The following is a 20,547-nucleotide window of genomic DNA, read 5'->3' as shown; positions in this document are numbered from 1 at the left end:
GCCCTGCTTCCCCACTTGTGAAGCTTACCCCCTGCAGATGGGGACCAGGGGCTTGAATCCCCAAACCTGTGTGTTGTAATATATGCACTCAACAGGTACACTACCACCCGGCCCCATATCTACAGCCTTGAGAGTTTAGCATCTAAGAAACTGAATTTATTAGAGTTTGCACCCTTCTATTTTTTAATATTTGTTCCCTTTTTGTTGCTCTTGTTTTGTTCTTATAGTTATTATTGTTTTTATTGATGCTGCTGACTTTAAAATTCAAAGACTGCAACTAGGTTGGAGACAGAACAGGTCTTGAATAAATATGGGAAAAGTAGGCCAGTCAGAAGCACAAACCTGGTTAAGCGCACACATTACAGTGCACAGGGAACCAGGTTCAAGCCCCCCGTTCCCACCTGCAGGGGAAAAGCTCCGTGAGTGGTGAAGCAGGGCTGTAGGTGTCTCTCTCCCTCTCTGTTTCCCCTTCTCCTCTCAATTTCTCTCTATCTCTATCCAATAATCAATCAATCAATCAATTTGGGAAAAGTATAGAAAGGTTAAAGGTGTTGCATCTTTCCTGGTGGGGAGATGCTGTCATTAAGCCATTCAGACAGCACGAGAGGCAGAAAGGCTTATCTTACAAGTTCCAAAAAACAGAATGAACTGAAACATTGAATCAAGTGTGGTCTTAATCCAGTGGGCTGTTGGGATACTGTACAGATGTGGTTGGCTTAGGCAGGACCCCAAAACTATCATATTTCCATTTGAGTATTATTATTTACATATCAATCTTCTGCCTTGTTTTGAAGTGACTCCTCCCCACCATGTTATCCCCTAGGGCACAGCCCATTCCCACAGAGCTGAAACCCAAGCTTCCCAGAGTGCCTTGTTCCCTCCTCCCCGTCCCCATTCCCAGGAGAGCTGTAACCTTATTCCCAGAGTGCCTTGTTTCCTAGCCAATCCCATCCCGACTTGCCACTTCCAGCTTTTATCCTATAAAGCCTGATGCTGTTCCGGGTGAGCTCTCTCTGCCCCTTTTCACCTGGCGACCTGACGCAGAGAAAGGTTACTGCGCATAGCGGGAGGCGGCCATTTTGCTAGCTCCACGTGGCCCAAACCGCTGTGCGCTCACCTAATTCTGAGGTGCCTGCATGAATAAAGATTTGTGTTCCTTCTCCGCTGGGGTCTCTTCTCTCTCCCCCAAAGTGCAGCCTGACAATGGGCCTCATCCTATCATAAGATTCATGGATCCATGTACCTTTATTTGCAGGCGAATCCCAAAGATTTCTTTTGAGTATCGATAACACCTACCAAGAGCTGCATATCCACTTCCATCAAAGAAAGTTCCTTCCTGGGCCTCTGCATAGCACCTGCTTACTGCAAACGAAGACACTGGGCTGTCCTTATCCAGCCGTCTGTTGTTCACTGTCACCTCTCCGACACAAGCAGGGATGCTATGGGTGACCTGAACCAAATGACATGAGAGAAGGTGGTGGGGGACAGACCAGAAAGACAAGAACCAACTTTGTGTACTTCCAAACATGACTCATGTGTCAGAGAAATCTAATTGTCATACTCCTTCAATGAATATCATAATTTACAGCTACCATTTAAATATCTTTTTTTCTTTTATTTCCTTTGGATAGAGACAGAGATAAAGTGAGAGGGGAGGGGAAGATAGAGAGGGAGAGAGACAGAGAGACACCTGCAGCCCTGCCTCACCACTCATAAAGGTTTCCTCCTTCAGGTGGGGACCAGGGGCTTGAACCTGGGTCCCTCTGCACTGTAATATATGTGCTCAACCAGGTTCACCACTGCCTTGCCCCTCCATTTAAGTATCTCTGATATTAATACAATAAAAAGGCCTATCATTTTGATCATATTATGTGCCTATCAAGAATGCTAAATGTATTAGTCCATGAAATCAAATTTGCTAATCTTTCCTGAACCGTACCAGGAAAGGTAGCTGTGAAGAAAGAAATACCCTTTTAACTAACGGAAAAGATTGATGAGGAAGTTCCAAGGTCACCACCCTAGACTGCTGGTTTGAAGGGTTTGTATCTTGAAATCAATGCCAAGCCTCCTGAAGCAAAGACACGCCCCATCACACAACCAAAAGCAAGGCAGTGCAGATTCATTGAGCCCCACAGAGCATCCAGCTTACGTTTCCAATGTTCTTAGCCCTGTACTCAGAGGGAAGGCCTCCCAAGTACAGCTTTCCCTCCACATCCAGCGTGATGCCATCTCCCACCATGGTCACCGCAGGGGCCTCCAGGCCGTCAACTGTCAGGAAGCCTTTTCTTTTAAAGTATTCTGTTTTGACCTGGAGCACAGCAGAGACATCATTTTTAAGGACTCCTGAGAAAATCTTAACAGACGCCTGCTGACAACACTTGGGCATGATAGCTGTGACAACCTGAACTGAATCCTAAAAGATGGTTCAAGTTTTTAAAAAAAAATTTATTTATTTATTTATTCCCTTTTGTTGCCCTTGTTTTATTGTTGTAGTTATTGATGTTGTTATTGTTGGATAGGACAGAGAGAAATGGAGAGAGGAGGGGAAGACAGAGAGGGGGAGAGAAAGACACCTGCAGACCTGCTTCACCGTCTGTGAAGTGACTCCCCAGCGGGTAGGGAGCCGGGGGCTCGAACCAGGATCCTTACGCCGGTCCTTGTTTTTCCCGCCATCTGTGCTTAACCCACTGCGCTACCGTCCGACTCCCGGTTCAGGTTTTTATACTGTTGGTGTTGAGAAGAGACTATGCCTGCTAGAAGGGTGGCAGCAGGCACATAAAAAAAGAGTCATAAAGTTCTAGGCAGGAAGGACCAAAGGCTGTGATCTGAGGGCCGGCCCATCTCCACCACAGCGGACTTGATATGCTTCTTGTGTAGACAGATCATTTTTAGTAGCTTTCACCCACTGCACCAATATATTCTCTAGGGTGTTAGGCATTAAGAGCAGTAAAGATCCCAGACAGAAAGCTGGAAATCAAAGGGAACCATTTCAGCTGCACCAAAACGGAGTGGACACCAGGGGTGGATGTCACAGAACTCAGAACCGGTGAGCACCGCTTCCTGAGAGCCTACCGTGTGCCACCTGCCATCGCTGATCAGCGCCGGATGGGAGACCTTTGTTCTGCTTTTCCCCAGATCAAACATGAAGTGCAGCTGCCCCCCATGCAGCTGAAGCGTGGCATAATCCACTTGGCTCTGATGAGCCATGTAGTAGATGAGACCGCTGGAAGCAAATGTCCGGATACTGAGCTGCACGGACAGCCTAGAGGGAGACAAGAACTGGCCCTCAGAGAGGAGCAGCAAACCTCAGAGAAGACCCAGTAGATGCATTGACATTTATGTTCAAACATTTCATGAGATTCAGTCACTCATTTATCTTTTTTTAATTGATTTTTTTCTTTTCTTTATTTACTTATTCGATAGAGTTAGCCAGAAATTGAGAGAAAAGGGGAAGATTGAGAAAGTGATAGAGAGGGTGAGGGGGGGAGAGATAACATAATGGGTATCCAAAGTCCCAGGTTCAATATCTCACACCAACATAAGTCAGAGCTGTGTAGTGCTCTGGTAAGAGAGAGAAAGAGACACACAGAGAGAGAGACACGTTTAGCCCTGCTTCACCACTTGTGAAGGTTTCCCCCTGCAGGTGGGGACCAAGGGCTTGAACCCAGGTCCTTGTGCACTGCAGTGTGAGAGCTTAATCAGGTGTGCTGCTGCCTGGCCTCCATTCCTTCATTTATGTATCTTTTTTAATTAAAATATTTTTGCTATCTTAATTTATTTATTGGATAGAGACAGACATTGAGAGGGGGAAGATATATACATATATCTTCTCTATATATCTATATATCTTCTCTATATAACTATATATATCTATATAGAGAGTCAGAGAGAGACAGAGACTCAGAGAGACATTTGCAGCCCTGCTTCCCCACTTGTGAAATGAACCCCCTGCAGGCAGGAAGCTGGGGTTTGAACCTGGGCCCTTGCTCATGCGCATTGTAACATGTCTACTCAAGCAGGTGCGCCAGCACCTGGCCTCCTTTCATTTATTTATCCATCCATTCATTCAATCTCTGTATGTCACATCCTCTAGGAGTTGAGGATGGCAAAGTGAGCAAAGAGGATGTTCTCTTCTCTCCCACAGCTCACAGCACAAACAGGTCCGAGGATTAGAACTGGATCATGGAGAGGCTACATGATTTAGTCAGGATGGGCAACTCTGAAAAGACGTGATTTCACCTGAGTTCTGATTGACAGCCAGGAGTGAGCTCCACAGAGTTGAGCAGGGGAGAGCTGCACAAAGTTGCACCTCTGAAATTTAGGACAACGTGGCCCTATCCTTGTGCATGTGTGTGGAGGGGTGGGGAGTGTCCGGGAGACAGTGTTTGGGTTACATTCCAAAGGTGGCAGAGAGTCACAGGAGGGTTCCAAGGAGGGGACTGAGCCCAGCTTTATTGGGAAGAATAGTCCCAACACACATGGACCCATGGAACTCATTTGGAATGCCTGAGTTTCAAGTGCAGATAAGAGGTGTTGGTGTTAAAATGGTATTTAGGGGCAGTGCTTCTGGAGGCGGGGCCATGGAGCTGAAACAGCTGTGTTTCTCTCCTCTCTTCTCCTCTCCTCTCCCTGGTCAACTAGGAATACCAAAGGAAACCAATAGGGACTGCAACAAGACAGGACTAGAACAACTTCAGGAACCCACCAAATCAATGGTGAGTGCAAACACATGAGGCTGGTGGACAGAGAGGAGCCTAGGGAGAGATTAAGTGGCTGGTAACAGTTCAACAGTTTACCAGTTGAGATACCATCTCCAGTTTGTTTCACCAACCAAAAGATGGCTGAAGGGAGGAGAGGACTCCCCCTAAGACTCACCAAATGCAACTGTGAGTCTCCATTGCTACTGCCATCAGAATCTGGAGCAGTGGCAGGGAGGTCCTGTGCTGACACCAGGGGACAGAGAACTAACCAGGAAACTCAGGAGAAGACCTATACTTTGGTGACATAGCAGTGGGGCTATGAAAGTCTCTTTGCATAACCACTGGATTTTCTCTGCCCCACCCTGCTTTATCTCTGGGTCAAGAATCAGTGATTAAGCTAATTAGCCTACTTATAGTTTAAAAGCCCTCAGGCTCCCATAGCCTACAGGGAATAAAAAGAACAAAAGAGGCTTTTAAGCCACTGAGCTCCAACTCAGGGATTAAAATAATATTGAAACAACTGTCAATTTCCACAACTGTGAACTCTTTAATTATCTTACTTAGACACAAGTCAATCCAGGCAAGAGTGATAAGTAATTTGAAAAAGAGAGGGAACTCATAACATACTATATAAAATGGTTAAACCAACAAGAAGAAATATTGAAGAAATGAACCAGGACAAAAGTTAACCTAAAAGCCCCCCAAAGGTTGGAGCACAAAATAATGAAGTCAAAATCCAAACACTAGATAAGAAAATAATCACAGGGGTGAGTAAAGAGTTTGAAAGAATTGTCGTCAGAAATGCAGAAACAATGAATGAGACTCTAGAAGAAAACATTAATTATCTCAAGGTTATTAGAGAGCTGAAAGCTGAAATAGCTGAGCTAAGAACACAAGTAGCTGAACAAGTTAAAACAGTATCAGAACATGCTAACAAAATAGATGAACTCCAGAAAACAGTAGAGGGCAGAGAGAATAGAATAAATGAGGCTGAAGACAGAGTTAGCAAGATAGAGGATGAATTAGAGACAACTAAAAAAGAAGTAAGAGATCTCAAAAAGAGATTAAGAGATACTGAAAACAACAACAGAGACCTATGGGATGACTTCAGAAGAAATAATATACGCATTATTGGCTTACCAGAGGAAGAAAGAGAAGGAGGGGAAGAAAGCATTCTTTAGGACATAATAGCTGAGAACTTCTCTAGTCTAGACAACATCAATGACATAAAGGTTCAAGAAGCCCAGAGGGTCACAAACAGAATTAACCCAGACTTAAATACACTAAGACACATCACATTTAGAATGGAAAGGAATAAGGACAAAGAAAGGATCCTGAAGGCTGCAAGAGAAAAAACAAAGAGTCACCTACAGAGGAAAACCCATAAGATTAGCAGCAGACTTCTCCATACAAATACTACAGGCCAGAAGAAAATGGCAAGATATCTCTCAAGTGAGAAAGGCTTTCAACCAAGACTACTATATCCTGCTAGAGTGTCATTCAGACTAGATGGAGGCATATAAACCTTCTCATACAAGCAACAGTTGAAGGAATCAACTATCACCAAGCCTGCCCTGAAAGAAGTTCTGAAAGATCTCCTGTAAACAGTAAGACCACCAAAAATATGCCACATATCAGAACGCTCTAAATATCTACAAGAATGGTGTTAAAATGCCTTCAATCTTTGATATCAATAAATGTCAATGGCCCGAAGTCACCTATTAAAAGGCAGAGTAGGAAGGAAAATGGATCAGAAAATACAACCCAACAATATGCTGTCTATAGGAAACCTACCTAGTTCAACAAAACAAACACAGACTGAAAGTGAAAGGATGAAAAACTATCATACAAGACAATGGCCCACAAAAAAGGGCAGGAACAGCTATTCTCATATCTGAAATGATAGACTTTAAAATCAATAAAATTAAAAAAGATAGGGGTGGACACTACTTAATGCTCAGTAGATCAGTCAATCAAGAGGACTTAACAATTATTAACATCTGTGCAACCAATGAGAAGCTATCTAAATACATCAAACATCTATTGAAAGAGCTATAGCAATATATTAACAACAACACAGTCATAGTAGGGGACTTCAACACCCCACTCTCTGAACTTGACAGATCATCCAGGCAGAAAATCAATAAAGACATGAGGGAGCTAAATGAGGAGATAGATAAACTAGAACTATTGGACATTCTCAGAGTCATTCATTCCAAGAAACTGGAATACATATTTTACTCAAGTCCACAAAGGTCATTCTCAAGGATCAACCATATATTAGGCCACAAAGACAGCATCAGCAAATTCAAGAGCATTGAAATCATCTCAAGCATCTTCTCAGACTACAGTGGAATTAAACTAACACTTAACAATCAACAGAAGATTAGTAATAGTCCCAAAATGTGGAAGTTCAACAGTATACTACTTAACAACTTCTGGGTCAAAGAGGAAATGAAGGAAGAAATCAAAATGTTTCGAGAGTCCAATGAAAATGAAGACACAAGCTATCAAAATATTTGGGACACAGTTAAGGCAGTACTGAGAGGAAAGTTCATAGCCATATAAGCACACATTAGGAAATAAGAAAAGGCACAAATAAACAGCCTGATTTTACATCTTAAAGACCTAGAAGAAGAACAACAAAGTGACCCTAAAATAACCAGAAGGACAGAAATCATTAGAATTAGGGCAGAAATAAATAACATTGAGAATAAGAAAACCATACAAAAGATCAATGAAAGCAAGTGTTGGTTCTTCGAAAAAGTGAACAAAATTGAAAAACCTTTAGCCAGACTCACAAAACAAAAAGGGGAGAAGATCCAAATAAATTGGATCATAAATGAAAGAGGAGATATGACAACAGACACCGCAGAAATTCAGCATATCATTTGGGACTTCTATGAACAACTATATGCCAGCAAGCTAGAGAACCTGGAAGAAATGGACAATTTCCTAGATACTTACTAACTTCCAAAATTAAGGAAAGAGGAACCAGGTATCATGAACAGGCCACCACAGCTAATGAAATTGAAACAGTTATCAAAAACCTTCCCCAAAATAAACCAGATGGTTTTACAAATGAATTCTACAAAGCCTTCAAAGAAGAACTAATACCTCTACTTTTAAAAGTCTTCTAGAAGACTGAAGACACTGGAATACTCCCTGCCAGCTTCTATGAAGCCAACATCACCCTGATACCAAAAGCAGACAGGGACACAACCAAAAAAGAAAACTACAGACCAATATCTCTGATGAACATAGATGTGAAAATATTGAACAAAATTCTAGCCAACCAGATACAGCAGTACATTAAAAAGATTGTTCATCATGACCAAGTGGGGTTTATCCCAGGCATGCAAGGCTGGTTTAATATACATAAATCAATCAATGTGATCCACCACATCAACAAAAGCAAGACCAAAAACCACATGGTCATATCAATAGATGCAGAGAAAGCCTTTGACAAAATACAACATCCCTTTATAATCAGAACACTACAAAAATGGGAATAGATGGAAAATTCCTGAAGATAGTGGAGTCTATATATAGCAAACCTACAGCCAACATCATACTCAATGATGAAAAAATGGAAGCATTTCCCCTCAGATCAGGTGCTAGACAGGGCTGCCCACTATCACCATTACTATTCAACATAGTGTTGGAAGTTCTTGTCATAGTAATCAGGCAGAGTAACGAACTAAAGGCATACAGACTGGAAGAGAAGAAGTCAACCTCTCCCTATTTGCAGATGACATGATAGTATACATAGAAAAACCTAAGGAATCCAGCAAGAAGCTTTTGGAAATCATCAGGCAATACAGTAAGGTGTCAGGCTACAAAATTAACATTCAAAAGGCAGTGGCATTACTCTATACAAACACTAAGAAGAAGTTGAAATCCAGAAGTCAATTCCTTTTACTATCGCAACAAAAACAATCAAATATCTAGGAATAAACCTCACTAAAGAAGTGAAAGACTTGTATACTGAAAATTATGAGTCACTACTCAAGGAAATTGAAAAAGTCACAAAGAAGTGGAAAGATATTCCATGTTCATGGGTTGGAAGAATTAAAATCATCAAAATGAATATACTACCCAAAGCCATCTACAAATTGAATGTTATCCCCATCAAGATCCCAACCACATCACATTTTCTAGGAGAATAGAACAAATGCTACAAATGTTTATCTGGAAACAGAAAAGACCTAGAATTGCCAAAACAATCTTGAGGAGAAAGAACAGAACTAGAGGCATCACACTCACAGATCTCAAATTGTATTATAGGGCCATTGTCATCAAAACTGCTTGGTACTGGAACATGAATAGACACACTGACCAGTGGAATAGAATTGAGAGCCCAGAAATGAGCCCTCACACCTATGGGCATCTAATCTTTGACAAAGGGGCTCAGACTATTAAATGGGGAAAGCAGAGTCTCTTCAACAAATGGTGTTGGAAACAATGGGTTGAAACATGCAGAAGAATGAAACTGAACCACTGCATTTCACCAAATACAAAAGTCAATTCCAAGTTGATCAATGACTTGGATGTTAAACCACAAACTACCAGATACTTAAGAGGAAAATATTGGCAGAACTCTTTCCTGCATAAATTTTAAAGACATCTTCAATGAAATGAATCCAATTACAAAGAAGACTAAGCCAAGTAAAAACCTATTGGACTTCATCAAATTAAAAAGCTTCTGTACAGCAAAAGAAATGACTACCCAAACCAAGAGACCCCTCACAGAATGGGAGAAGATCTTTACATGCCATACATCAGACAAAAGTTTAATAACCAGAATATATAAAACTCAACAACAAGAAAATACATAACCCCACCAAAATGGAGAGAGCACATGGAAAGAATATTCACCACAGATCCAAAAGGCCGGGAAACACATGGAAAAATGCTCCAGTCTTTGATTGTCAGAGAAATGCAAATCAAGACAACAATGAGATACCACTTCACTCCTGTGAGAATGTCATACATCAGAAAAGGTAACAGCAGCAAATGCTGGAGAGGGTGTGGGGTCAAAGGAACCCTCCTGCACTGCTGGTGGGAATGTACATTGGTCCAACCTCTGTGGAGAACAGTCTGGAGAACTCTCAGAAGGTTAGAAATGGACCTACCCTATGATCCTGCAATTCCTCTCCTGGGGATAGATCCTAAGGAACCCAACACACCCATCCAAAAATATCTATGTACACATATGTTCTTAGCAGCACAATTTGTAATAGCCAAAACCTGGAAGCAACCCAGGTGGTCCAACAGCAGATGAGTGGCTGAGCAAGTTATGAAAAATGGTGACTTCACTGTTTTCAGGTGATCTTGGATGGACCTTGAAAAACTCATGTTAAGTGAAATAAGTCAGAAGCAGAAGGATGAATATGGGATGATCTCACTCTCAGGCAGAAATTGAAAAACAAGATCAGAAAAGAAAACACAAGTAGAACCTGAACTGAATTGGTGAATTGCACCAAAGTAAAAGACTCTGGGGTGGGGTGGGGGGTGGGGTGGGGAGAGAACACAGGTCCAAAAAGGATGACAGAGGACCTAGTGGGGGTTGTATTGTTATATGGAAAACTGGGAAATTTTATGCATGTACAAACTATTGTAGTTACTGTTGAATGTAAAACATTAATTCTCCAATAAATAAATAAATAAATGACATCTAGGGTTACTGCACTACAGAAAGTCACTCTGGGAGACTGGGACAGAGGCCTGGTCCTTCTCTGATGGCAGAAGAGCCAGCAAAAGAGACTGGGCCTAGCAAACCACATGGCCAAGTGTGCAGTGAACCTGCTGCGGGTGCTGGAGAGAGGTCCACAGGAAGAGACCACAGCCCTGCAGACAGAATGTCACCCCATCAGCATGAGTGCTGGCAAGAGGAGAAAACAGCTGAGCTTGAGCCTGCTTCCGTCTGTCCTGACTTATTTCTCATAGTTATCCTGAGAGAAAGGCACTGTCTTCATTTTGTTGGGGAGAGGAAATAGGGCTATGGAATTAGCACAGTGACAGTGCATCAGGCTTTTATACCAAAGGAGCAGAGGCCACCGATTTGATGTCTGGCACTCACACTGATGGGTGATGATTCTGTCTGCGTACTCGTGAAACTCATGAACTCATGAACCTAAGACAGAGAAATGGTTACTTTTGGTAGCCTCGAGAGGAGAAGGGGAGTGGACTCTCGAGGGTAAACCAGAGAGGGGAGGAGCAAAGCCCCTTCCACCATGGTGGCAGGGGAACAGACAGAACTGGGGACAAAGCAGGGGAGGGTCTTTCAGGGAGAAGGTGACTCAGGGAGTTCCCTAAATGTGTTTTGAGACAGAAAGAAAAGCTATGAAGAAAATGTTAATGTAGTTGGGAAATGTCTCCACACCCCCATGCGGTTCGAAGTTTCCACCTGAGGTGTGTGACCATGATTTTATTATTTTTTTCTTCATTTTTATTTATAAAATAAAAAAATAGACAATGTCGACAAAAACCATAGGATAAAAAAGTGGGGTAAAATTCCACACATTTCCCACCACCAGAGTTCCATATCCCATCCCATCCCCTGACAGCTTTCCTATTTTCTATCTCTCTGGGAGTATGGCCCCAGGGTCATTGTGGGATGCAGAAGGTGGAAGGTCTGGCTTCTGGAATTGCTTCCCCACTGAACATGGGCATTGACAGGTGGATCCATACTCCCAGCCTGTCTCTCTCTTTCCCTAATGGGGCAGGGCTCCAGAGAGATGGGGTTCCAGGACACACTGGTGAGTGAACATGCTTTTAAAATTAAACCAGCTAGGAAAGAATTGTGTGTTACTTCTTCCTGAGCCATCAGTTCACATCTTGCATGGGTTAGGTCAAGTGTGGTTTTTATCTATGGTTCCAGTGTCAAGCACAAGAAAGTTAAAGGGATGCCAAACAGATTTCCCTGGACAGATGACCCCACCAATGTGTACTGGAGCCCTGCTTCCCCAGAGCCCTGCCCCACTAGGGAAAGAGAGAGACAGGCTGGGAGTATGGATCAACCTGTGAATGCCCATGTTCAGCAGGGAAGCAATTACAGAAGCCAGACCTTCCACCTTCTGTACCCCATAATGTCCCTGGGTCCATGCTCCCATGAGGTTAAAAAATAGGAAAGCTATCAGGGGAGGGGATGGGATACGGAGTTCTGGGGGTGGGAACTGTGTGGAGTTGTACCTCTTTTATCCTATGGTTTTGTCAATGTTTCCATTTTATAAATAAAAAATAATAATAAAAAAGAAAGTTAAAGGGATTTGCAAAGGGCTCCTGTAAAAATTATATCAGTTTTTCTGGCAGGGAATAACTACCATGGAGGTCAGAGATGACTGTGGTGAGAAAACATCCCAATGTAGAAGTCTCAATGCAGCTGAGAATGGGCAGGAAGAGAACAGTAATTGGAAGCTGGAAGTTGAGATTCAAGAAGCAGGCTGGATATCTACACTGCATGGCATGATCATGAGTGTGTGGCAGGAGAGTTAGCAGGAAAAGGCCTTTGGCAGATGGGAACCTGGGCAGTTGGAAGTCCAGGCATTTGGGTGTCAATAAATTCACGCAGTGACAGCAGATATTGGAGAAAGAAAGGAAGGAAGGAAGGACAGATCTGTAGACATAGCTGGGGTAGCAAGAACAGCAGGCAGTGTCTGCAGAGAGAACTTGGGCTGAGCTGAAGGACAGAGAGAAATGTGGCTCTGGAACAGATTCCACCAGCTGCAGGCCCCCTGATCTGGGAGCGACTTCTCTGAAGAAGGGATCTTGGGGAAAGGTGGGTATGAGGATCAGAGCAGATGAGCAGATGAGTGTGGGTGTGACTCAAGGAAAAAATAAAGTGAAAGCTGACAGCAGGATCAGGTCAAAAGAGCAGATGAAGTGAGCCAGGAGCCTCAGGAGTCCAGAATGACGTGCTTCATAGTGAAGATCACATGTGCTTTCCTGTGCACACCAACTGAGGTGGCAGGCAGCCATCAAGAGTACAATACAGGACTCCCACTTCTCCATGTTTGAAATATCCAATTGTCTCTTTAAAAATGTTCAGCGGGGAAGCAATTATAGAAGCCAGACCTTCCACCTTCTGCATCCCACAATGACCCTGGGTCCATATTCCCAGAGGGATAAAGAATAGGAAAGCTATCAGGGGAGGGGAGAGGATACGGAGTTCTGGTGGAGGGAATTGGGTGGAGTTGTACTCCTCTTATCCTATGGCTTTTGTCAGTGTTTCCTTTTTATAAATAAAAATTAAAATAATAATAAAAATGTTTATTATTGAATAGAGACAGAGAAATGAGAGGGAAGGGAGAAACAGAGAGACAACTGCAGTACTGTTTCAACGCTTGTGAAATGTTCCCCTTGCAGGTGAGGACCAGGGGCTTGAACTCAGATCCTTGTGCACTGTAATGTGTGAACTTAACCAGGTATTCCACCTCCTGGCCCTTAAATGTCCAATTTGTACAAACGCTGTTTTCTGATTTTTTTTTTCTTGTTTTCTTGTTTGTTTTTTGCTTTTATACTGGTGCCCTGTGGTTGGAAGCTGAATAAAATATAAACACAGTCTAGAAATGATCATGTTAAAATAAAGAACACACCCCCAGCCCCATTCACCCAGCCGTAAGGGGCCTCGTGTGAACTTCAAAACAAAGCTTACCTCTTTCTGACCTCCGACTGATCAAACGGCAACACGAAGTGGCTGTTCCGTGCGAGCCCAAACTGGTGAGCATTAGGGACATACTCCAGAGCGCCTTCTCTTGCACACACAGCCTGTCGGAGACGCAAAGGGACCCTTAACTCCAGGCACTCAGGACTCCCAATAAACAGCATGTCGGTTTGTTTGTTGTTATTGTTTTCATGGAGACAGCACAACCGAGGCAACTGTATGAGAATACCGTCAACCACGGCTGTGTTGGCCCAGATTTCATCTCCTTGAATTCATGGACTCCTGAGCTCTATTATCTTTCCAATAAGAGGACTAGAACTTTCAGCCCAACCTCATTCAAGTTCACTTAAATCCTCATGGACTTCTTCAGATGTCAGGTGCAAGGCCTCCCTTGCTGTATGTAGCTCTGCCTTCCTCCCCAGTTCTAGGAAAGGCCTCAGGGCCTCACTTGCCCTGAGAAATCGGCCCCTGGCAGACACAAAGCAGCACACTCTGCACGCTGATTCCAAACCACACGGAACTCAGACTGTTTCTTGGGTTGGGGCAGGCAGGTATTTCCTGGTAGAACTGACTAAACTCATAGGCTGCCTTTGCTTTGGGACAGTCGTGCCATCATCTAAGTAAATACACTGCATGGTTTTGACCAAAGAAATGGGGAAGTCAGGGGACCAGGTGGTGGCACTCCCGATTGAGTACAATCAAGGACCCAGGCTCGAGCCTTCGGTCACCTCCTTCAGGGAGAAAGCTTCACAAGTGGTGAAGCAGGGCTGCAGGTGTCTCTCTGTCTCTCTCCCTAACTTCCCCTATCCTCTTGATTTCTGGCTGTCTCTATCTAATAAATAAAGCTAATTAATTTTTTTTTCTTTTCCTCCAGGGTTATTGCTGGGCTCGGTGCCTGCACCATGAATCCACTGCTCCTGGAGGCCATTTTTCCCCCTTTTGTTGCCCTCGTTGTTGTAGCCTCATTGTGGTTATTATTATTACCATTGTTGATGTTGTTCATTGTTGGATAAGACAGAGAGAAATGGAGAGAGGAAGGGAAGACAGAGAGGGGGAGAGAAAGACACACGCCTGCAGACCTGCTTCACCGCCTGTGAAATGACTCCCCTGCAGGTGGGGAGCCGGGGACTCGAGCCTGGATCCTTACGCCAGTCCTTGCGTGCTTCACGCCATGTGCGCTTAACCTGCTGCGCTACTGTCCGACTCCCATTTTCACATTTCTTACTAAATTCAATATGATAATGAATTCTCAGAGAAACTCTGCCAATATGCTTATGGTATGGCAACTAATGGGGATGTCTTACTACTAGGGCCTGCAGTGTGTAAAACAAGCCCCATTTGCAAGTGTGCTCAGAGAACCACTCCCCATGCTGCCCTCTGTACCGCTTTCCAGAGGATTCTGCCAATGGAGGCCATGAAACGTGATTCTCGGGCCTTTCCTGCCACCTTGGTTCGTCCCTTTCCACCACTGTCTACTCTTTTAGCTCTCACAACACCTTTGTAACAAGATCTATTCTATATCTCCTGAGTTTCATTCCTTTTCCTGATCGGACCTGACTTTTACCCACAAAGAAACTCCTTACTGGACTTGGTAAAATCAGAGATTCTGGTGAGAGCTGGCTGTCTTCTCCAGGCAGAAGCTGCACAGGCCTTTCTGAAGACCAGCAGGAGTCCAGGTCCACCTGCTCATAGCCGACTGCGCTGCTGAAATCCAACAGTCTAGACACAAACAGAGCATTTTCATAGTTAATCAAGATATCACCAGTGACATACAACCAATGCCACTCAGTTACTGAACACTTCAGCCCCATTGCAAACTACCAGGATATCACTCTCAAAGCCACCAAGTCTGCCACAGTCAACAAGTCTATATACAGCCTCTAACAGATTTTCTTTCTTTCTTCTTTTGCCTTGAGTGGCTTTTCTTTTCTTTTCTTTTTTTGCCTCCAGGGTAATTGCTGGGGCTCGGTGCTGGCACCGAATCCACTGCTCCTGGAGGCCATTTCCCTTCATTTTTATTGCCCTTGTTATTATTTTTATTGTTGTTGTTGATGTTGTCGTTGTTAGATAGGACAGAGAGAAATGGAGAGAGGAGAGGAAGACAGAGAGGGGGAAAGAAAGATGGACACCTGCAGACCTGCTTCACTGTTTGTGAAGCGACCCCCCTACAGGTGGGGAGCTGGGGGCTTGAACTGGGATCCTTACACTGGTCTTTGTGCTTCGTGCCACCTGCGCTTAACCCTCTGTGCTACCGCCCACCTCCCGGCATTTCTTTCTAGTTCAGCTTCCTGTAGTCCAGCTGAGCATTCAAGAGTTGGCTCAAGTGGTCTCACCTCCTCCTATATCTGAGCTGGGTGACCTCAGGGACAAATTCTATCTCTGGTTCTCAAAGCTCCACACAGAGCCTCAATGGCACATTGAATCCTAACAGGGTGTCTTCTGCCAGGAAGTCGTGAGGTACATGTGTCCTAAGTTTCTTTTCTCTATATTCATAGCCACGTGTCTCTATCCACACATGCCCCTCCTTGTACTTTGAGGACATGGCTGTAAATAGCACAGAAACATCTATTCCATATCAAGTCCCAGCCTCAGGCTTCCAGGAATGTGAAGAAGCCTAATCAATTAGTTAATTAATAAACAGACAATTACGTGAGTGAATGTATCATCTGTCCCAACAGTCAAGGTTATGGCACTGTAGCTGCTTTGCAATTCATGAGACTTTTTATTACTGTAAATGTCAAGAGCTCCTAAGAGATTCTTTCCCAGAGAATGTGTGAGCATGAGCAATCCAATCCTTGTTCAAGGTCACTAAACCAGCAAGCCACCCGGATGGGGAAGCTGTAGTCTCCTGAACACTTGGTACACACTTAGCTGTCAAATCCTCTCTTGTACAGTCTCTTCTCCCAGTACAAAGCAAGGCTTCTGTCCCACCAGAATGCTAAGTGAGTACGGGCAGGATCAACGGTGTGCCCACGGGCACGTACTAATCGTCTTCCTCATCGTGAACTCCACGTAAGAAGTGGGGACCACAGTTCTTCACTAGATAGTGTTTTAGGAGAGCACGTTAATAATCTGAAGACATTAGCTGTCTAGTTACAAAGGCAACTGTCTTGTAGTCATTATTTCCCTTATAAGACAGTTTTTTTTTTTTAAAAAAGGAAAAAGCTCAAAAGAGAGAAACTTGTAATAAGACAGGGGCGGGCAGGTGGCTCACCTGGCAGGGTGCACAGTTCACTCTGCCTATGGACCTGGGTTCAAGCTCTGGGACACCGGATGGGAGTGCTTGCAAGGGAGAAGCTTCACAAACCGTGGAGCAATGCTATGGTGTCTCTCTTCTCAACACCTCTCTCTCTCTCTCTCTCTGAATCTCACCTTCTATCTAAGGAAAAGAAAAGGCCGCTGGGAGCAGTGGAGTTATGAAGTCACCGAGCCCCAGTGATAATCCTGGTGGGGAAAAGGAAAAAAGAAGGGGCTGGTGGCGGCTGACACATTGTCATATGCAAAGTTATGAGATCAAGACCCCAGGCCCCACCTTTGGGGGAAGCTTTGTGAGCAGTGGAGTAGAGCTGTGGATACCCCTCTTTTTTTTTTTTTTCTTGTCTCTCACCCTCTATCAAAAGAAAAAAATAGCAAAAATGACTGCTGGGAAGCAAATTTATTTTATTTTATTTTACTATGAGAGCACCGTTCAGCTCTGGTTTATGGTGGTGCTGGAAATGGAATCTGAGACCTTTAGTGCCTTAGACAGAATCTTGCATATCTATTGTGCTATCTCCCCAGCCCTAGTTATAACTTTGTTGGGAAGGAAAAAAGAAAGAAAGAAAGAAAGAAAGAAAGAAAGAGAAGGAAAGAAAGGAACTTATAATAAGAAACTTGCATTAAGATGTCAAAATGGGGGCTAGGGAGACAATATAGTGGTTCTGCAAAAGACTTTCATGCCTGAGGCTCTGACATCCCAGGTTCACTTCCCAGCATCACCATAAGCCAGAGCTGAGCAGGTCTCTGGTCTTTGTTTTTCTCTCTCTCATTATAAGATGTCAAGACAGCTCACCCATAATACAGTGTGCCTGCTTGGCCATGCACTTGGGCCAGGCTTGAACCTCCTCTCCACTGCACTGGAGGAAGCTCTCTTTGCTGCTGGGGTGTCTCTCCTCCCTCTCCCTGTCATTCTCCCTGAAAAAGTCAGCCTGCAATACTCAAGACCCAGCTCTGACACAAGGAGAAAGAAAGAGGCATCACAAAATCTTTGACACTCTCTTAGATGCACACTACGAAAAAAATGTATTTGGACTTCTGCTTTGAGGACAGTTCTGAGAAGCTAAAGCTGAAAAGGAAGAAAAGCTCCATCGGAACTCCAAAGATTCCACCTGGGAGGAGACTTTTCCAATAGAACAAGGAGGTCCACCGGCTTAGTCAAGAGCATGAGATGAGAAGACAGGAAAACACGCCGAGAGCAGGCACACTCACTCCATGTTGAAGATGAGGTCCTTGATGCAGCCACGGAATGAGCTCCGCATCTTGATCACAGAGGTGCCTTCGCCCCCTGGGATGCCCCCTAAGTACAGGTTGGATACACTAATGGTTCTGACTTCTGCGAACTGGCCCAGCTTCATCTCCACTGGATATGCCTCATCCAGCTGGACCGTGATGGTTCTGAGAGGATGAAGGAGGAGAAGAAAAGTTAAGTTTAATTATAGTAAAACAAGAACCACTTAAGTATTTAAGGCTGTAAGCTCTTACTGAGTTAAACGTTTCCAGGAGATAACTTTTAAGTGTTAATACGGTATGTGAATAAAGGAAGAAGTCTTAAAAAAAATTATAAAGGGCCATTTTCCAAAAGTGAATGGACTGCTATTAATAATTAATCTTTTTTTTGGAAAGTAGTTTTGTTTTACTTGATCTGTGACAAGAATGCAGTTTCCTTTAGATCATTTGGTCTACAGTTTCAGAAAGAAATGTACAGGAATACTCAACTAAGACTATTTACTATTGTGCCATGCATCACTTAGTATTAATAAGGCTTTAACAGGGGTCAGGCAGTGGTGCCTCTGGTTAAGCTAACATGTTACAGTGCACAAGGACCTGGGTGACCTGGGTTTAAGCCTCTGGTCCCCACCTTCAAGGGAAAAGTTTCACAAGTAGTGAAGCAGGGCTGCAACTGTCTCTCTGTCTCTCTCTCCCTCCCTATATCCCACCCCTCCTAATTTCTCTTTGTCCAAAAATAAATAAATAGATTTTAAAAAAAGAAAGAAAAAAATCTTTAAAAAATAATGCTATATAGGGAGTCAGGCGGTAGCGCAGCAGGTTAAGTGCATATGGTGCAAAGCGCAAGGACCAGCATAAGGATCCCAGCTCAAGCCCCCGGCTCCCCACTTGCAGGGGAGTCGCTTCACAGGCGGTGAAGCAGGTCTTCAGGTGTTTGTCTTTCTCTCCCCCTCTCTCCATTTCTCTCTGTCCTATCTAACAATGACGACATCAATAACAACATCAATAAAAAACAACAAGGGCAACAAAAGGGAAAATAAATAAATAAATAAATAAATAAAAAATAATAATGCTATATAGCGTATTGCACCAAAGTAAAAGACTCTGGGGTTGGGGCGGGGTTCAGGTCCTGGAACATGATGGCAGAGGAGGACCTAGAGGGGGTTGAATTGTTATGTGGAAAACAGAGAAATGTTACACATGTACAAATTATTGTACTTTACTGCTGACTGTAAACCATTAATCCCCCCAACAAAGAAGGAATATTTTTCTTAAAAATAATGCTATAATAAAGTAGCATAATACTAAGACAATAATACTATTGATCACAGAATTAATCTGGTGCAAAGACAATTTAAACTGAATACAAGTAAAACTTGATCAGCTCAACAAATGCATCAAATATTGTGTTACAAAGTAGATGGAACTGGTCCCCAAAGAGATATCCTAATGGGCCAGGTGCGGCACATGTGGTTGGGCGCATGTGTTACAATGTGCAAGGATCCAGGTTCAAGCCCCTGGTCCCCACCTGCAAGGGGAAAGCTTCACAAGTGGTGAAGCAGGGCTGCAGGTGTCTCTCTGTCTTCCCCCTTCCCCTCAATTTCTGGCTGTCTCTATCCAATAAATACATAAAGATAACAATAAATAATAATAATAAAATAGAGATATCCTAGCAGGATAATCGTATCAGCTTGGAGTTAGAAAAGCCCTCAAACGTTAATGATGTCGTGCTGATTCTCCCCAGGGTCTCACTGCAGAAAGAAGCACAAGGATTCCCACTAGGAAACCTCTCGGAGGCCACTGTGCCTTGCTCGTTACCTCCCACTCCTCATCAAGGAGAAGGAATGCTCTTGCCCGTCGCTATAGCTGCCTTGGGGGGCCTGCAGGAGAGTTCTTCTCAGATTTGCTCCATCTCCGGAACTGACGTGTACTTCAATGTGGCCTTCAATCAGCATGATGGCAAAGAAGGGCTGAGAGGGTTGGGAATTCATTCCCAGAGGAGAAAAAAAAAAAAATCAAGTGATTTACAAAATAACAATCTTTTGAAGATAATGTCCATTCCGGAACTAATAGATAAACTAATTTGCTATGTTCCAAACAGTGAAATGTTATTCACCCATGGAAAGGTAGTACCAAGACATGCTAGAGTGTGGACTGATCTGTCAAACTTACTAAGTGAAAGATGACGTAAGTGAGCTTATTTATGTAAAACACAGAGACAGGCAAACATGACTCACAGATGCAGAAAGAAGACTGGTGGAAGGCAGGGTAGGAGGAAGAAGGGGTAAGAAGTGGTCACTTAGTGGCACAGATCTTATTTTAAAGATTTTATTTATTTATTAATGAGAAAGATAGGAGAGGAGAGAGAGAAAGAAAGAAAGAACCACACATCACCCTGGTACATGCGCTCCTGGGTATTGAACTCAGGATTTCATGTTCAGTGAGGAAGCAATTATAGTAGCCAGACCTTCCACCTTCTGCACCCCATAGCGATCCTGGGTCCATGCTCGCAGAGCAATAAAGAATAGTGAAGCTTCCAGTGGAGAGGATGGGATATGGAACTCTGGTAGTGGGAACTGTGTGGAACTGTATCCCTCTTATCCTATGGTTCTGCTGATATATTTATTTTATAAATATAAAAATTTTATAAATAAAATAAAAATCACAAAAAAATGTGGGGGAGAAGGGGAAGGAGTA

General features: G+C 43.5%; 1 protein-coding gene across 1 annotated transcript in view; it reads right to left on the bottom strand.

Annotated features, from left to right (window-relative positions):
* The window catches only part of LAMA1 (laminin subunit alpha 1), a 189,988-nt gene that overhangs the window by 7,349 nt on the left and 162,092 nt on the right, over positions 1-20,547 (bottom strand). The window contains exons 54-60 of the mRNA XM_060200707.1: positions 19,669-19,820; positions 17,833-18,018; positions 14,949-15,084; positions 13,357-13,469; positions 3,073-3,262; positions 2,150-2,308; positions 1,297-1,450 (exon numbers count right to left, since the gene is read on the bottom strand). Of these exons, the coding sequence (XP_060056690.1) occupies positions 1,297-1,450; positions 2,150-2,308; positions 3,073-3,262; positions 13,357-13,469; positions 14,949-15,084; positions 17,833-18,018; positions 19,669-19,820 (1,090 nt within the window). The remainder of the gene's footprint in view (positions 1-1,296; positions 1,451-2,149; positions 2,309-3,072; positions 3,263-13,356; positions 13,470-14,948; positions 15,085-17,832; positions 18,019-19,668; positions 19,821-20,547) is intronic.

Source organism: Erinaceus europaeus, chromosome 10 (genome assembly GCF_950295315.1).
Source record: "Erinaceus europaeus chromosome 10, mEriEur2.1, whole genome shotgun sequence".
In the NCBI taxonomy this organism is placed as follows: Eukaryota; Metazoa; Chordata; class Mammalia; order Eulipotyphla; family Erinaceidae; genus Erinaceus; species Erinaceus europaeus.
This window is presented reverse-complemented; position numbering and strand designations above follow the sequence as displayed.